The sequence below is a fragment of the Odocoileus virginianus genome, chromosome 15 (genome assembly GCF_023699985.2).
Source record: "Odocoileus virginianus isolate 20LAN1187 ecotype Illinois chromosome 15, Ovbor_1.2, whole genome shotgun sequence".
NCBI classification, from domain to species: Eukaryota; Metazoa; Chordata; class Mammalia; order Artiodactyla; family Cervidae; genus Odocoileus; species Odocoileus virginianus.
In genome coordinates, this window is record NC_069688.1 from 16,929,048 (window position 1) to 16,946,306 (window position 17,259).

The following is a 17,259-nucleotide window of genomic DNA, read 5'->3' on the forward strand; positions in this document are numbered from 1 at the left end:
ATAAACACTTACATGTACAGTCAACTGAAGTTGCCAAGAAAATTCCATAGACAAAGAGTAGTCATGTTAGCATGACTGTGAGGCTGGACCCCAGCCTCACAGCATAAACAAAAATCACTGAAATGGATCACAGACCTAAATGGAAGAGTAAACCTATTAAATCTTAAAAGAAAACACGGAAGTAAACCTTTATAACCCTGGATTAGGCAACAGTTCCTTAGATGCCACACCAAAAGCACAAGCAGCCAACCAAACAAGCAAAAAGATAAATTGGACATCACCAAAATTATAAACTTCTGTTTCAAAGAGAGCTATAAAAAAAAGTGGGGGAAAAAAAGCCCACCAGATAATGTCAGAAAATATTTGCGAATCATATATATGAGACTTATATACAGAACAAAGAACTCTTACTTATAATTCAACAAAAAAGGACAAATAACCCAATTAAGAAAGGAGTTAAACTGGCACTTCTCCAAAGAAGTATACAGATGAGCAAGAAACAAAAAGATGCCCAACATCGTTACTCCTTAGGGAAACAAATCAAAGCCACAATGAGATACAGCTTCATACCCACCAGGATGGCTAGCAGAAATAAGACCACTACAAGTGTTGAGGACGATGTGGACGAACTGGAGCCCTCACACAGTGCTGGTGGGAATGTAAAACGCTGCAATTTCCTTGGAAAACACAGAGAATTTAAAAAAAGAGTTACCAAAAAAATTTAAAAAAAGTTACCATGGCCCAGATATTCCACTCCCAGATATATACTCAAGAAAACTGAAAAATTATGTCCACAGAAAAAAACTTGGATTAAAATGTTCATAGCAGCACTATTACAAAACGAACAAATCCATAGAGACAAAAAGTAGATTAATGGTTGCCATGGCTGGGAGAAGGGAAGTTAGCAACCAATTGGTATGGAGTTTCTTTTTGAGGCAATAAAAATGTTCTAATACTAGAATATGGTCATGACTGACCAACTCTGCAAATATAAAGTATTGAACTGTACACTAAAAGTGTGAATTTTTACAGCATGTAAATTATATAAAAAAAGAGGAGATAGAAGTAAGGTAGTTCCAACGCTGACACCTCTTCGTGTGCATTAAGAACAGCAAGACCTAGAACTGCAATTCCACGGACACAATGCTGTTTTTACGCTTCAGAGTACTCCAGAATGTGAACAGAAGGAAGGGAAGAGAACATAATAGGTCTGGATGTCAGTTAGTAGAATCACCAGTAATAAGACAGGCTGAGAAGGAATCAGGGCTGAATGACCCTGTGATATCACAAGGACCACCAAGAGCTGATTGAGAGATGAAATAGGCAAAAGGTAGGAGCTGGGGAGCTGAGATTAGAGGATTTATTTAAGATTCATGAACACAGAGCTAATGATTAAGAGAAGACTTGCATTTACTGAGAGAGCATAGGCAAGTAAGGAGAATCTAAAGAATGGGCTGTGACATCATTTATGAGGAGACATTACGAATATGATGCTCTGCTCTTATATCTTTGCATCACAATAAAAATACTCAAACCATTGAAGAGGAGTGATTCCAATTTTTCTACAATATGAAAAAATAAAGTACAAGTAACAACAACAACCTATGAAAATGTGTTGCTGAGCAAGTCGATCCATACAATCACTGCACAGACCAGTGGGGTGTGGGGGACACAGAAGAGCACGTGGGGTGGCCCATGTGTCCTGGTGGGAGGAGCGGTTGTCCTCCTTTTGTGCTCTCTCCCTGCGGACATGCATGATTTGCCCTTCTGGAGGAACTCCACGCCACTCTGCCTTGATACACACAAGAAGAAAGAAAAATGGTACCTATCTTGGGAGCAAGAGACAGAATGCCTGCACTGTAGTTCTCTGGTACCACTGAATGCTGAGCATTCTCATTCCTTTCTGCATCAACAAGACCTTGCTATCAAAACCTGTCCATGCTCCTTGCATCCTACCATCTTCCATGCCCAGGGAGTTAGCTTCCACCCTCCTCCCACCCCCTCGGCAACTCCTGTGCGTAAGTCACCCAGGAACTTCACTTGGCGTCATCTGTCACCTTGTCAGGCATCTCTGCAGCATCAGATCAGCTGTCCTCTATCACCTGAGGCACCGCCTCACGACAGAGTCCTGCCACGAACAGCCCTTCCCCTCCAGGCTCCTCTGTGCTCCCTCGTCCACCCATCCTCCAGTGCTGCAGGACCTGAAGTCTTGAAGCCAATGCTTTCCTTCCTTGGTGTCTGCTATGTCCCCAGTGTGCTCACATCTACTGCCCTGGCTTTAGACAGTCTCCGCCTGTGACGGAACAGCTCTGAAGGTGTAAGGGGAGGGGGGCCAAGGGCATCTTGCTCTCTCTCCAGGGCCCAGGACCTCTGGAATCTGGCACCATGGAAAAATGCACTCTTCAATTAGCCACACACGAATGCACATACAAATATACAGACCAGAAAGCTGGAGGTTGAAAACCACTCAATACTTACCTCCAAGCTAAAGTCTTCCCTGACTGTGAGATCTGTTTATCCAGATTGTTCACCTGAAACCCTTTCCTGGATGCCTCAAAGGAATCTCAAACTGAACAGGCCCCAGGTTGAACCTGTCTGAGAAGCACTCCTACTATTTCCTTCTGCCTTACCACCCCAACCCCCAATCCAGTCACACGCACATGAGAAGTGTCTCCATTTCCCTGCAGCGCCATGTGAGATGGGAGCTTGGTTTGTGCTGGGCCTGGCAGGAGCTTTCTCGGGGCCTCTCTGCTTCCAGTGGGGCCGTGCTCCACGTCCTCTCATTCCCAAACCATTCCCATCCCACAGCTGACATGTCTGTCGGACAGGCACACCCGTGGCCCACACTTGCTTGCCACTCTGCCACCTCCTTCCTGTTTGGAGCTCTTTAAGGTCCCCCCCTCTCTGTGGGCACTTCTCTTTCATCTCTTTTTCATCCAACACCCTCTAAGCTTTCCAGTGTCACTTAAGAAGCACTGCCTCAGAACACGGCCCTTCTATCCCCAAACTAAATTCTGTCGACTCGCTGTCTCTCAGAGTATCCCATTTGTTCTCACCAGAGCACTGAGCACAACTTTAAATCATAAATGACTTTATTTTCAATTGGTTTGTATGAGATTCCCTCACCAGACAATGCTCCATGAGCACAGAACAACGCCTGGTTTTGTCAACTGTGTAGAACCAGAACCCAACCCAGGACCAGAGGAAGTGAAAAGAGGAAGAAATGTAAGCCAAGAGACTTAAGTAAGGGTCAAAAGATGAAAAGAGAGTAAAACATCAAAGTAGAGAGAAAGGAAAATGTTTTTCTTTCCTGAGTTCAGTTCAATGAATTTCCATGAAACTAAAATGCAACTTACGGAGAAGGAAATGGCAACCCACTCCAGCATTCTTGCCTAGAGAATCCCATGGACAGAGGAACCAGGTGGGCTACTGCCCTTGAGGTCACAAAGAGTTGGACACAACTGAGAAAAACACAACATTAGTTCAGTTCAGTCACTCATTGTGTCTGACTCTTTGCGACCCCACGGACTGCAGCATGCCAGGCTTCCCTGTCCATCACCAACTCCCGGAGCTTGCTCAAACTCATGTCCATTGAGTCAGTGATGCCATCCAACCATCTCATTCTCTGTCAACCCCTTCTCCTCCCGCCCTCAATGTTTCCCAGCATCAGGGTCTTTTCAAATGAGTCAGTTCTTCCCCTGAGGTGGCCAAAGCACTGGAGATTCAGCTTCAGCATCAGTCCTTCCAATGAATATTCAGGACTGACTTCTTGTAGGACTGACTGTTTTGATCTCCTTAGAGTCCAAGGGTCTCTCAAGAGTCTTCTCCAATACCACAGTTCAAAACCATCAGTTCTTTGGCACTCAGCTTTCTTTATGGTCCAACTCTCACACCCATCCATGACTACTGGAAAAACCATAGCTTTGACTAGATGGGACTTTTGTTGGCAGAGTAATGTCTCCGCTTTTTAATATGCTGTCTAGGTTGGTCATAACTTTTCTTCCAAGGAGTAAGTGTCTTTTAATTTCATGGCTGCAATTACCATCTGCAGTGATGTTTGGAGCCCCCAAAAACAAAGTCTGTCACTGTTTCCATTGTTTCCCCATCTATTTGCCATGAACTGATGGGACTGGATGCCATGATCTTCATTTTTTGAATGCTGAGTTTTAAGCCAACTTTTTTACTCTCCTCTTCCACTTTCAAATCAAGAGGCTCTTTAGTTCCTCTTTACTTTCTGCCATAAGGGTGGTGTCATCTGCATATCTGAGGTTATTGATATTTCTCTCAGCAATCTTGATTCCAGCTTGTGCTTCAGCCAGTCCAGCATTTCACATGATGTACTCTACACAGAAGTTAAACAAGCAGGATGACAATATACAGCCTTGATGTACTCCTTCCCCAATTTGGAACCAGTCTGTTGCTCCATGTCCAGTTCTACCTGTTGCTTCTTGACCTGCATACAAGTTTCTCAGGAGGCAGGTCAGGTGGTCTGTATTCCCATCTCTTTAAGAATTTTCCAGAGTTTGTTGTGATTCACACAGTCAAAGGCTTTGACGTAGTCAATAAAGCAAAAGTAGATGTTTTTCTGGAACTCTCTTGCTTTTCTGATGATCCAACAGATGTTGGCAATTTGATCTCTGCTTCCTCTCCCTTTTCTAAATCCAGCTTGAACATCTGGAAGTTCACGGTTCACGTACTGTTGAAGGCTGGCTTGGAGAATTTTAATCATTACTTTACTAGCGTGTGAGACGAGTGCAATCGTGTGGTAAACTCAACATTCTTTGGCATTGCCTTTCTTTGGGATTGGAATGAAAACTGACCTTTTCCAGTCCTGTGGTCACTGGAGTTTTCCAAATTTGCTCACATATTGAGTGCAGCACTTCACAGCATCATCTTTTAGGATCTGAAAGAGCACAACTGGAACTCCATCACCTCCACTAGTTTTATTTGTAGTGATGCTTCCTAAGGCCCACTTGACTTCGCATTCCAGAACGTCTGACTCTAGGTGAGTGATCACACCCTCGTGGTTATCTGGGTCATGATGCTCTGTTTTGTACAGATCTTCTGTGTACTCCTGCCACATCTTCTTAGTATCTTCTGCTTCTGTTAGGTCCATACCATTTCTGTCCTTTATTGTGCCCACCTTTGCATGAAATGTTCCCTTGATATCTCCAATTCTGTTGAAGAGATCTCTAGTCTTTCCCATTTTATTGTTTTCCTCTATTTCTTTGCACTGATCAGTGAGGAAACCTTTCTTATCTCTTGCTATTCTTTGGAACTCTGCATTCAGATGGGTATATCTTTCCTTTTCTCTTTTGCCTTTAGCTTCTCTTCTTTTCTCAGCTATTTGTAAGGCCTCATCAAACAGCCATTTTGTCTTTTTGCATTTCTTTTTCTTATGGATGGTCTTGATCCCTGCCTCCTGTACAATGTAACGAACCTCAGTCCATAGTTCTTTGGCCACTATGTCTATCAGATCTAATCCCCTGAAAGAGTTAAATACGAAGGGTCTGTCCCTTCCAGGCTTTCCTCCAAATGCAAGACCATTGAGCAAGTTCTATGAATTCAATGCCCTCATGAAAGACTAACTCTCCCGCAATAAATGTTTCTGCAGTGACAGGCTAGAAACAATGTGTGTCTCTGAGGGATAAAATGATCTGTCCCTAAGTTAAGCATCTCAAGGAAAAAGAAAGTGATGGCTTCAGAAAGGGAGGAAGAAAGTCAATCACCATGGACAGGGAGTAGAGTGGTCTAGACACCACTCTCTGCTGCAGTTCCCTCCAGTAGAAACTCGTGCTCCCCCTGGGCTAAAAAAGCCTGTGGTCTGATTAGTCATGTGTTTACCTAGCACTCATCCAACATGCAGTGGGTCCAGATAAAGGTGTGTTCTGGCGCTGAACAGACTTCCTGCTTACTGTTTAGGGAGTGCTTCGGGTCTGGCTTCTGTTACTTTTGATTGAATGACTTATAAAACTAAAGTTCATGTGGCTTACTCTGATATACAACACCTTGAGAAACCAAGTAGAAATGTTTTTTTTAATAGCGTGAGTTAAAAGAAGTCATCCAGAAGAACAATGGACAGCAGACTTACATATGACGTTTCTGAAATCTAACGTAAACTTTTGCTAATGCTTAACAGCTTAGAGGACAAATCTATCTGACCCTCTTCAAGACTGGCAGGCCTCAAATAAATTTCTCTTAATTTCAAAGGTGACAAAAATCGGGCTGTCTGCCATCAGAAGCTAAGCTGTGACTGATCTCATAAAAGTGACACGGCTAGAGTGCTGGGAGCAGACAGACAAAATGTGGTCAAGGTGCCAAGTCAGACATAAGAGTCATCACAACGTTTCCTCGGGGGGCATCTGACCTGGTTGGGCAGGAAGGGAGAATCACTGTAGCAAGAGTCCCAGAAAACAAACTTGCTTCTGTTTATGCACAGGCACAGGCCTCAATTTACTCTGACATGGCAATTTCTGGCTCTAAGGAAATACATGGTGATCAGAGAAGACTTCAGTTCACTGCTGGAGCAGAGGTACTTGGGGAAAAGCAGGTGAGCTAACTCAGGGGAGCGGCCCTCATTGTTGAGTCTCCCTGCTATGTTCTCCGTGCTCAGGCCTCTGGACAAGACTGACTCCGTGCACTGCACGGCTGCTCGAAGTTACCAGCAGACAGGAAGTTACAGGCAGAAATCGCTGATAGAAAAAGAGCATTCCGGGCAACACACCTAAGTCTTCTGAGGCTGTCTCCCCTTGTATCGTGCTGCACATGCAGGTGTGAAGGTCCACGCTAGGACACATGCTGCTGAGTGGCTCTCAAGGGCGTGCCTTATACACACCAGCAGAGAATTAGTAGAGGGCTAAGGGTCTTGTTCCTTCTATATTAATTGGATTTGTATACTGGAGAACCTGATCATTATTACAGCAAATGAATCTAGAAAAACTAATTATGGATTATACAGTAAGACCTTTCTGTACCCCAAAGACATCACAGAAGCCTGGTCTTCCACCCCAGGCCAAACGCTACGACCTCCATCCAGAAGGACCACTCTTTCTCATGGTGCACAGTCTACTCAGGTCCTGTGCCAGCTTTCCAGGGTGACTGGCCCCTGATCAGCTGGCATCTAAACAGAGCCTGCTTCCAACTCAATGTTCTTCCCTTTCTTTCAGCTCCAGTGTTCTCTACAACTCTGTCATGTGGGGATTCTATATCTCATGATGGTTTTCTTTCATCCACGTATAACTGTCAGCAAGTCAATCTCCGAGGCCCAGCGCTCTCATCTGTGAATTAGGTTACTGTCCTCCAGCCTCTGTTTACAATCTCACATGTGCTACAAGAAGTCCCCATGCCCACTGATGCATATTCATTACATCTGAATAACTCAGTGTTGCTTTCTTATTTCTGAACTTTATGCCTGCCCTGCCTTCAATCCACTGTGAGCACAGCCTCAGTCAATATGTCCCGGGTGTGTTATAAGGCACAAACCCAAAGTACTCACAGGCTGACCACTGGCAGCGGTATCCCTTCTAACGTCTTCTCTTTGCTCAACAGGTAAAACAGGTGTCACCGCAGAGCTGGGGGGGCAGGCGGCATCCAAGGAGCTGGCTGCTCACTGCCAGCTCTTCTGATCCTCGTGCCACTACCTCAGCTCCTGCGGGGCCCACCTCATGGGGGTGGTGCTCTGAGGGCCTTAGGATCTCCTCCTCAAAGCCCAGCCCGGTCACAGACCGCAGAAGCAGCCAAGCAAGACAAAACCTTTGTCTGATCTGTAACTGTCTCAGGTAATTCTGCTTAGAAGGGCACAATTTTAAGTCTAGCACAAAACTGGTCGACAGCTACAAGTGTGTTAAAGACCTGAAGATGGATAAACTGGTTTCACACATATTCCAAACAGAATAAACATAAACTTTTCAATAATTACACAAGAAATATTCTGTAAACTCTGCACCTCAAAGGACTTTGTGAAATTCACAGTCCTTCAAAATAAGCTGCAGTTCACGGGAAGGAGACTGACAGGTAACAGAGCGGTGCTTCCTGCCGCTCCTTCTGAATAACATCAGACGGCACCGTAAGGACAGGACGACTGTGACTTATTATTTCTTCAATATGTGTTTTTCTAACAGTAGAGGGACAAAATGATTGTTAGATAAACTGGTATCTATGCTTTTAATTTCTATTCTTGTATAAATATGTCTTACTGCTTTGAGGGCAATTTAACATAGAAAGATAACCTCAGAAGGGTCTGACAAGGATAATGAAACTCTTACTCAACTGTGTGTCTACAGCTATGTGAAAACACACAACCAGGAAGAGTCTAAATGTGAGTAGAAAGATGCCACTCCCACCATCTGCTGGAGCGAAGCACTGTGAATCACAGGTCTGCCCTTGCTCCCACAGCTGTCGAGCTACACAGGGCACCAGGGCAGCCACTGTCCACAGGGGGCTACCTAAAGTGACTTAATTAAACTTCACTGATATTATAAATGTGGCTGCTTGGCCTCAGCAGCCATACTGCCTGCGTGGTCAGTGGCTGCCGCACAGGCGAGGGCAGTGAGCAGCGTCCGCACCGCTCACAGATCCTGTGGCAATACCGATGCTGACTCAAGAGCCCCATCTGAGAGCCACAGGCTCACCAGCTGCCATTTCTTTACATTTCTAAGACATAAAACTTGACATCTGATGCCATGGTCTTTTTAACCCTGCCTTGGCTCTTTTAGAATAATACCAATCATACTTGTATGACTTTCAATAACATGAACTATCAAAGGTAAAAGTAAATGTGACTAACTTTTCTACTAGGTCTATTTAGATAAACTGGAAGAGGAAATGGCAACCTACTCCGTATTCTTGCCTGGAAAATTCCATGGACAGAGGAAGCTGGCAGGCTATAGTCCACAGGGTCACAAAGAGTTGGCCACAACTGAGCAACTGAGTACATTTAGATAACTATACGTGGACAAAATCCTCTGTCATACGAGGTGTCCCAAATTTTGATATAAACGAAAACCAACCAAAGAAAAACCACCCCTGTGCATGGTGAGGAAACTGCTCTAAGAAGAGCCTCCCCTCTGTGCAGATGTGTGGGCCCAGCACCCATGTCCGTACTCACCGTGCTCTGGGTGGGTCTGTGCTGTCTGCCTGCTGGCTTCTGCAGGGCAGGGAGTACACTCTCTGCACCACCACTCGCACGCCCACTCCTGTCCAGGCAGCAGCTCCGTGGCTCTCGACTGCATCCAGCAGAGAATCCCTCGGGGGAGCTTGGCTGGGGACGCACGGCTCCGCTTGCCCAGGATGGAGGTTCTGGTCTGTGCCCACCGCAGTGTGACCCTCACACAGAATCTGACGAGACACGCAAAGGGAACACTTGCAGTCTAGCTCATGAGGGTACCATCCTGAATGTGGCAGCCGGTGTGACTGTAGGACACTCAAGGAATGACCAGGACAAATGCACACCCGCAGCTCAGGGCTCCTATCTGTGGGTCACCTGTGAGGCCATGGCGAGCTGAGGAGCACAGACCATCTCGGGGGTTTGAGAACATGCAGAAAGGACTCCTATTAAAATACCTCGAAACATGTATATTATCTAGGGTGAAACAGATCACCAGCCCAGGCTGGATGCATGAGACAAGTGCTTGGGCCTGGTGCACTGGGAAGACCCAGAGGGATCAGGTGGAGAGGGAGGTGGGAGTGGGGATCGGGATGGGGAATACATGTAACTCCATGGCTGATTCATGTCAATGTATGACAAAAACCACTACAATAGTGTAAAGTAATTAGCCTCCAACTAATAAAAATAAATGGAAAAAATAAAATAAAATACCTCATGGTAATTTAAAAAGTTTTCTTCTATGAGGTAACAATCTCAAAGTACAAACTACAAAAGAAGGACTAGGGTTACTGTGAAGTGCCAGCACTCTGCACATTCCTGTGAACCATAGGAGACACCTCAACAATCCTGGTGAACACCTTCACAAGAGGACAGCCCCTCTAGAAGACTGTGCCCTCTGCATCCCAGCACTGTTCTCTATATCCTGTGCTTGTGTAACAAACATGTGACCCTCACAACCCAAGGAGGCAGGCTGCACCATCACCACTGTTATACAGACAGGCATGCTGAGGCAGGACCCGAACTCGGCACCGAGGTCCACAGTCCGCACTCTCAACACCAAGCTCTCTGGCAGCTACCCTGGCGCAGATGGCAGATGAAGACACATCTCATGAATTTAATATCACACACTTGTTTGAAACTGTGTGTTAAAGCAGTAATACACTTTGGGCCATATACTGTACATCTGTTAAATTGATTAAAGGGAGATTTCACATAATTCCCTCCAGACACATGTTCTGACAGTCAAAGGGAGGCCCTGCTTGATTCCACAGATACAAAGCAGGATGAAAGTCCATTTGCTTTGCTTTCTGGTTTCCCCTCAGGTGGTCACCCTCAACATTCCCCTCAATGCTGATGCGGGGAGCCAGGCGACCCGAGGTAGCTGCGCTGGAGTCAGACACTTGGAGCACACAGCACCCCAGGAGTGTCCTCTTGCCCACCGCAAGTGTGGCTTAGCGCTCCCCAAGTTCATCATCATAGGCAGTCATGGCTCAGGGTCACTAACATTCCAAAAAGCAATCTCCAGTGTGTAACCTTGTTTACGCAACTGTCTTTATCCCCAGGGTAACAAACATCAAGAAAAAGAAAAAGATGATTTTTTAAAATAAATAAAAGAGGCTTAAGTAAGCTCTTAGGCAGTTATGAGAACAGAAAAAAACTCATATTTTAATAAATTAAATATGACATAGATGTGTGTTGAATACTTGAAGAAGACCAAAGGAAAACACTCCTATAAATACCTGGCCTTTAAATGCAGTATTATTACAAAGTGAAAACTTCTAAGTTGAGGACAGTTTACCTTGTTTTCACGTGACCTCTCGGTTAGGCCCTTAAACTGGAACACCTGAGCCAGAGTGCTGCTCCTCCTCGGACAGGGCGTGTCACACTCATGCCCATCACGTGATGCTTCTGAATCTCCTTTGGCAACAACTTTCTGACAAAAGTAAGTATTCAGAATAACAGGGCAACTTCCACCTGGAATAATAAGCTTTTGCCTAGAAAGGGAAAGAAACACAAAAATTTATTTGCAATGCTGGATTCCTCTCACTTTCTTGCTAGATCTCGAGTACAAAGGGCAATGGCGTGATGGCTACAGACATAAGCCAGCCCCAGGGACAGCGCCCTGGCCTCACACAGCGTCAGTGCATCTGCTCTGCTGCTTGGAACAGGTTCTGCCTCAGGAGTCAGGGTGCAGGAGGCGACCACACCCCAGCCAGTGCGAGCCGCTGAAGGCAGCCTCAGGGCCCCCTCGGGGCTGGTTCCAGAGGTGAGGGGCACAGAGCTGCCCGACACTTAAGGGAACGTTACAAGACAGCTCGCCTCTTTCAGACAAGAGATGTCAGACACCGAAGGAACTCCACCTTCGCTACCAAAGGGACAGTCACTGCAGTAGCTCACAGGACTAGGTTCTACCGGTGCCTCTCAGACTCTTTAAGGCACATTCCTCACACAGGTGGAGCTGCATAACGTTAAGGGAGATTTAGGACCTCCATCCCAGGAAGATGGAGGAGATACACTTTCCCCTGTTTCTCCCCCTAGACACAGGGAATGCCTGATGCTGCACAGAAACAGAATGAGAAGATGCTGAAAGGGAAGAGGAGCAGACAAAAACACCCTCAAAAGTTCACTTTCTCCGACTGAAGACAAGGAAGGGGCAGCCCAGTGAGACAGAAAGTGTTTAGCGGTTTCCTTTTAGGCAAATATCACAGAAAAACCGTGACCCATGGCCACACACACCAGCCAAGGGCAAGAGGAGCCCACACATGGCCCTCGACAGGCTGTCATGGGGCTGCCCACACTGCCATCACAGGAGTGATGCCCGACACCTAGAACCAAGCCCCACCTCCAGCCCATGCAGCAGGGTCAGGGCTTTTCCCACAACCCAGTCTCCTACAACTGTCCACTGCAGTCAGAGGGGGCCAAGTAGGGGGCAGGGACGAGGGGTATCCTGACATCTCCCTCCACCTGGTAGAGAGAATCCCCCCAACCCCCCACTTCTCTTCTCAGAGCCGTATCAGACAAAGCCAGCTAAAGTTGGTTTAAATAAGATCCAGGACCTCATAATACCTAACATGCACAGTTACCATCTAAAATCACTTGTTACACAAAGACTGAGGCCAGGAGGAGAAGGGGGCAACCGAGGATGAGATGGTTGGATGGCATCACTGACTCAACAGACATGAGTTTGAGCAAGCTCGGAGATGGTGAAGGACAGGGAAGACTGGTGTGCTGCAGTCCATGGGGTCCCAAAGAGACATGACTAGTAGCTGAACAACAAGGTGTTAAAGCTCACTTGATAAATCACCTGACAACCAACACCAGCAGTGAACATCAACATGAGGCTGGGCCTGTACGGATTCTTCTGTTAAGGAATATGAAGAATGTGTTTACTTTCCAGCCCTCTCTCAGGGCTCCCTGACGAGGCTGCAGCGGTGGCGGGACAGGCTGCCGGGGAGTCACACACAGGGACACACACAGAAACCTAGGGTGTGGAGCCAAGCACCAGGGCTTCTACTGAAGGTCACTTTAGAAAAGAGAGAGAGAGAGAGAACCCTGTATATTCAAATAGAAACAGTAATTTGTCAGAATGTTTGCTTTCACAAAGAACCATTCCCATTGTTCTTTACTGAGTCTGTTATGAACAGAATTCAGGTAAACAGGGAAAGATAGACTGTTTTTTAATGTCACCAAGGGTCCAGAAGGAAAACCAAGTGAAATCTCTTTCCCAGTGCTTGTCAACCCTGCCCAAGTGTGAAATATCCCATTAGCAGCTCAGAACAAACAGTATTTCTTTCACATCACAAAGAAGAGCAATGTGCTTATTTACTGTCTAGGAAGAAGGTGTTCAAATCTGGTGGGTGGCAAAGACAACTCTAGGATTGATGCTATGACCTAAAGAAAACAAACGAAAGGAATTTCCTTCCTTCTTTCCTTCTCTATTTTAATGGCTAGTTAGCTAAAAAGTCAGACTGAGAACTGTAGTTGTCAGAAAAACATAAGCCTAGTCTTAATCTACTTTCCACTGAAAACATACCTGAGATCAGCAATCAATTTTGTTTACAATTTCGTCTCAACGGGAAGCCCGAGGACAGAGCTGGCTGGTATCCACGTCTCCCACCAGCATGTGGGGCAGGCTGAGGGGAAGACAGTCCACAAGGGGACAGACACCAAGGGAACACCTGAGAGAAGTAGAACGCCGGTGCTGCCGGAGCCCAGGCTTCTGAGGGGAGAAAAGGATGGAGCTCTCCAAGTAATTAAGTCATCTAGAGATTGTTATCCCTGTGAGAGGTCTTGTCTGGTTGGTACAACAATCATTATTTCATACAAATAAAAATGTTTTTTGAATGGATGTCGCCCCTTTTCCTGGCTTCTGTGGCAAAAGCACCTCTTCTCTCTGGACTTGCTAGTGCTTTTCAAAATGTTTATGTTGGCCTCTACAACTAAACCCCTCAAATCCTAGAACAGATCATCTGTCTCTCCTTTATCTTTGTTTCTGAGTGCCAGACAGTACCTGACATGTGTAAGGGACTCAATAAATGCTTCCTAAATTAATGGAACCAAAACCACTTTATTTTTATTCATCAGATGTGTTTATAAAGAAATGAGCGTGCCTTCTCAACAGATAAACCAGACCTTACACAACCGTGTCCATGTTCTTTAGAGGAGGAATCTGGCCGTGGCACACATTTCACATCAGGCCGTGGAAGGACGGAAGGTCGGAGGGGACAGGTGCAGGCACAGAGCCCCAGTGCACAGCACGCGATGGCTTGGGAGGTGGGAGGAAAGACATGGTTTGGATTCTAGGAGGCCTGGGTTTGAACCCTGGCTTTGCTACTCACTAGCTGTGTGAATATGGGCAAATGTAACTGATGACTCAGGCTGTATAACACGGGGGCATGAAGAGTAGCTATAAGCAGCACAGAGATGTCTTCAAAGATGAAGTAACAGCATGGTGTGGAGTTCTGGGAACAGCTTTGCACAAGTAGATGGAGGCTTCCAGTACTGCTGCTCCTCCAAGAATTACATCTTCAGTCACTTCACAGTAGTCACTGTCTCTTGTTTAGGGTAACTCAGTGTTATTTGCCTGTGGCCCATCTTCTTTCTCCGCCTAAAGGTCAGTGAGAAGTCTATGCCATGAGCAGAAAATCCTGCCCCCTCGCTGCCTCCATGTGCTCATGTGCACGAAGACTCCTGTGCTGTTGATCCTCTCTGGTTGGATTCTGCTCTGGGCGCGACTGCACTGGCCACACTCTCAGTCAGTCCTCTTCACAATGAGGAGGCCTGTCTGCATTTTCAGAGGAAGTACGATAACAACCGTGTCCACGGCAAGGGTCCACGACAGGCTGAAACACAAGCCAACGGCTTTAAAGCCAGTCTCTTCTCTTTCCTGGTGGGAGGATGGGACCCACCACGGAATATGACCAGAAAGGTCCTGCACTGTTCCCGGAAGGACAGGGCACGGGACAGCAAGTGGCACAGTTGCCAGGCAGCGGCCGGCGCACCAATCAGCGGAGCTACCAGGACAGTGGGAGACAGTGTGGGGGCCCATCTGACAAGCTGCCACGCAGGGACATAAGAGCAGATGCACAAAGGTCTCTGGGGACAACAGAACCTCAGAGCCACTTTCTACACCCGTACCTGTAAGGCAGCCGTTGCGGCAAATAGATTTTAAATAAAATGAAAGAAAACAAAATCTACAATACAGATCCCAAGGTACAGGACCACATGTCCAGTCTGCGATGTGGTCGGTACCACACTGGGCAGCACAGATCACCGCACAGAGTTCCACGCAGCTATCAGAGAACTTCATTCTCCAGACAGAAAATAAGCCACATTCCATTCACCTGGTAAGCCCTTTTTCATCAATCAACTTGTTGAATTTGAGAAGGCTATTGCACCTCATGACTTCTGAGCCACGGCACAAGCTCAGACCCATCTGGCCCCTCCCCCAGATACCAGCATATGAATCCCTGCGTGAAACCCAAGCTGGCAAACAAGACAGTGTTAGCAGTGTTTTCATGAATTTTTAAAAACAGCATAATATCCTGCCCACATTTTCAATTATTCAAAGAGTGAATGGGCAACTCCTCTCCTCACCAAAAATCAGATTTATTCTAAAAAATTTAAAACCATAGTCTAGAAAATATCTCTAAACTGAAGAATAAAACCAATTTAAGAAACAGTAAGTTTACAGTTCATAGTCCCTTTATTTTCAACTTCTAATTTGACAAGATTTATCACCTGGGTTCAAATATGTTTCTTTTTACCTTCCTATCCAAATAACACCCACATTACCTAAAAAGCTGATAAAAACACTGAAGTAGAACACAGATATTTATAACTATGTTATTTTAAATTCCCAGAGTAGACACTGTTTAATTCCTTTTTTTATCCAAATAAACACATCACTGATGAACAGTTTATTTCCATTCTAAAGTGGACAGCAAAATACATTAAAGATGAATTCATGGAAGAATATAAAATGTGAGACAGACTTCCTCTATAAATCAGAAGTCTAATTCTCTACATCAACATAAGTTTCTGACCTCTGTAAACCAGAAGTCTAATTCTCTACACTAACATAAGTTTCTTCCTCTATAAACCAGAAGCCTAATTCTCCACACTAACATAAGTTTCTGACCATATCCTTTTTCAGGCATAGGTCACTGGAAATTCCAGTTTAAAGAAAGAACCACCACTTTTCTGGCAGTAGGTGTAAACTTTATCTTCAAGGCACAAATCCCACACTTTTATTCAGTAACAAAAATTCTGGCAAAATATAACAGTAAATGCAGAAAAAAAGAAAGCAGGAAAAGCATGGTCTGATGTCAGACTGACCTCGGTTTAAATTCTAGCTGTGCTACACGCTGCCAATTTTATCTTCATCAAATTACTTAGATTTTCTCAAATTACTTAGATTTTTTCATAACTAAAATGGGGGTCATGCCTACTTAATGTTGTTACTGTGAGACTAGGTGCATACATTCCAATATACAAGCCAGAAACAGAGATGACTACATACCAGGCTTGGCATGCACACTGGCTACTAATTAAAATAGTACCTAATATATTAGCTATTTAAAAAATCTCTAGATGTTAACAGTATTTCCAGTGTAAGACAGGAAATCTTTAAAAAATTTAGTTTCCTCTGGGTTCATGCTAGTATATGTACTTCTACATAGAACTGGGTAATTAAAGGCCTTAAAAACGTTCATACATTTTTATTCAAAAAAGTCATTGTTAAAAATCTATACCAATGAAATAATCAGAGATGTGGAGAAAAACACACACAAAAACATTAGTCATACTCATATAGTGAAATACAGCAAAGAAGCTAACTTTCTAATAAAAACTAGAAAAACAATGAAACAGCTCTACAAATGATTAGCATAAAGAATCCTAATTAAAGAAAAAGTAGGGGTCTTCCCTGAGGGCTCAGTGGTAAAGAATCCATCTGCCAATGCAGGAGACACAGGTCGATTCCTGGTCCAGGAAGATCCCACGTGTCACAGAGCAACTAAGCCGGTGTACCACAGCTACCGAGCCTGTGCTCTAGAGCCTGGGAGCCGCAACTAGCGACCCCACCTGCCACCACTGCTGAGGCCCCCAGAGCCCCGGCTCCGTAACACGATAAGCTGCCGTGATGAGAAGCCAGTGCACAGCAACAAAGAGTAGCCCCTGTGGGTAATGACACCGTGGGTGACAACCGTTACGTTGTTGAATTAGAGACACAGACTCAGGCTTGTATGAACTATGAGATTCGGTAGTAAGACTACATATCGTTTATATAATATTCTTACAAGGAGGAAGTGATGAGATGAATTGCACCAGAAAACTAAACAATTTATCCTTAAATGAAAGGATTATATACCAGTAAGTTTGAATGCTCTTCTTTATATTATTGACTTCTTTTCCTACCATAAAAATGTATTCTTTAATAGATAGAAATAAGAGACTTGACTCAACCTTTTACTTAACAATAGACTGCCTCATTACTTGAATAAACTAAGCAACAACCACTTCCTGTGAGTAACTCTCAAATGAGTCCAAACTGACCCAACTAGTAAAAGTTAACATGCTCCTTGTCCCATCTCTTCCTCAGCACCTCAGTTCTATTGTCTGTCTACCTGTCTCTAAGTTCAGATTTCCACCAC

General features: G+C 45.0%; 1 protein-coding gene across 6 annotated transcripts in view; it reads right to left on the minus strand.

Annotated features, from left to right (window-relative positions):
• Positions 1-17,259, minus strand: part of SPIDR (scaffold protein involved in DNA repair) — a 265,133-nt gene that overhangs the window by 82,595 nt on the left and 165,279 nt on the right. For all 6 annotated transcript variants that reach the window (XM_070477068.1, XM_070477067.1, XM_070477066.1 and 3 more), the window contains 2 exons: positions 10,905-11,100; positions 9,107-9,336 (listed from right to left, as the gene is read on the minus strand). In XM_070477068.1, the coding sequence (XP_070333169.1) occupies positions 9,107-9,336; positions 10,905-11,100 (426 nt within the window). The remainder of the gene's footprint in view (positions 1-9,106; positions 9,337-10,904; positions 11,101-17,259) is intronic.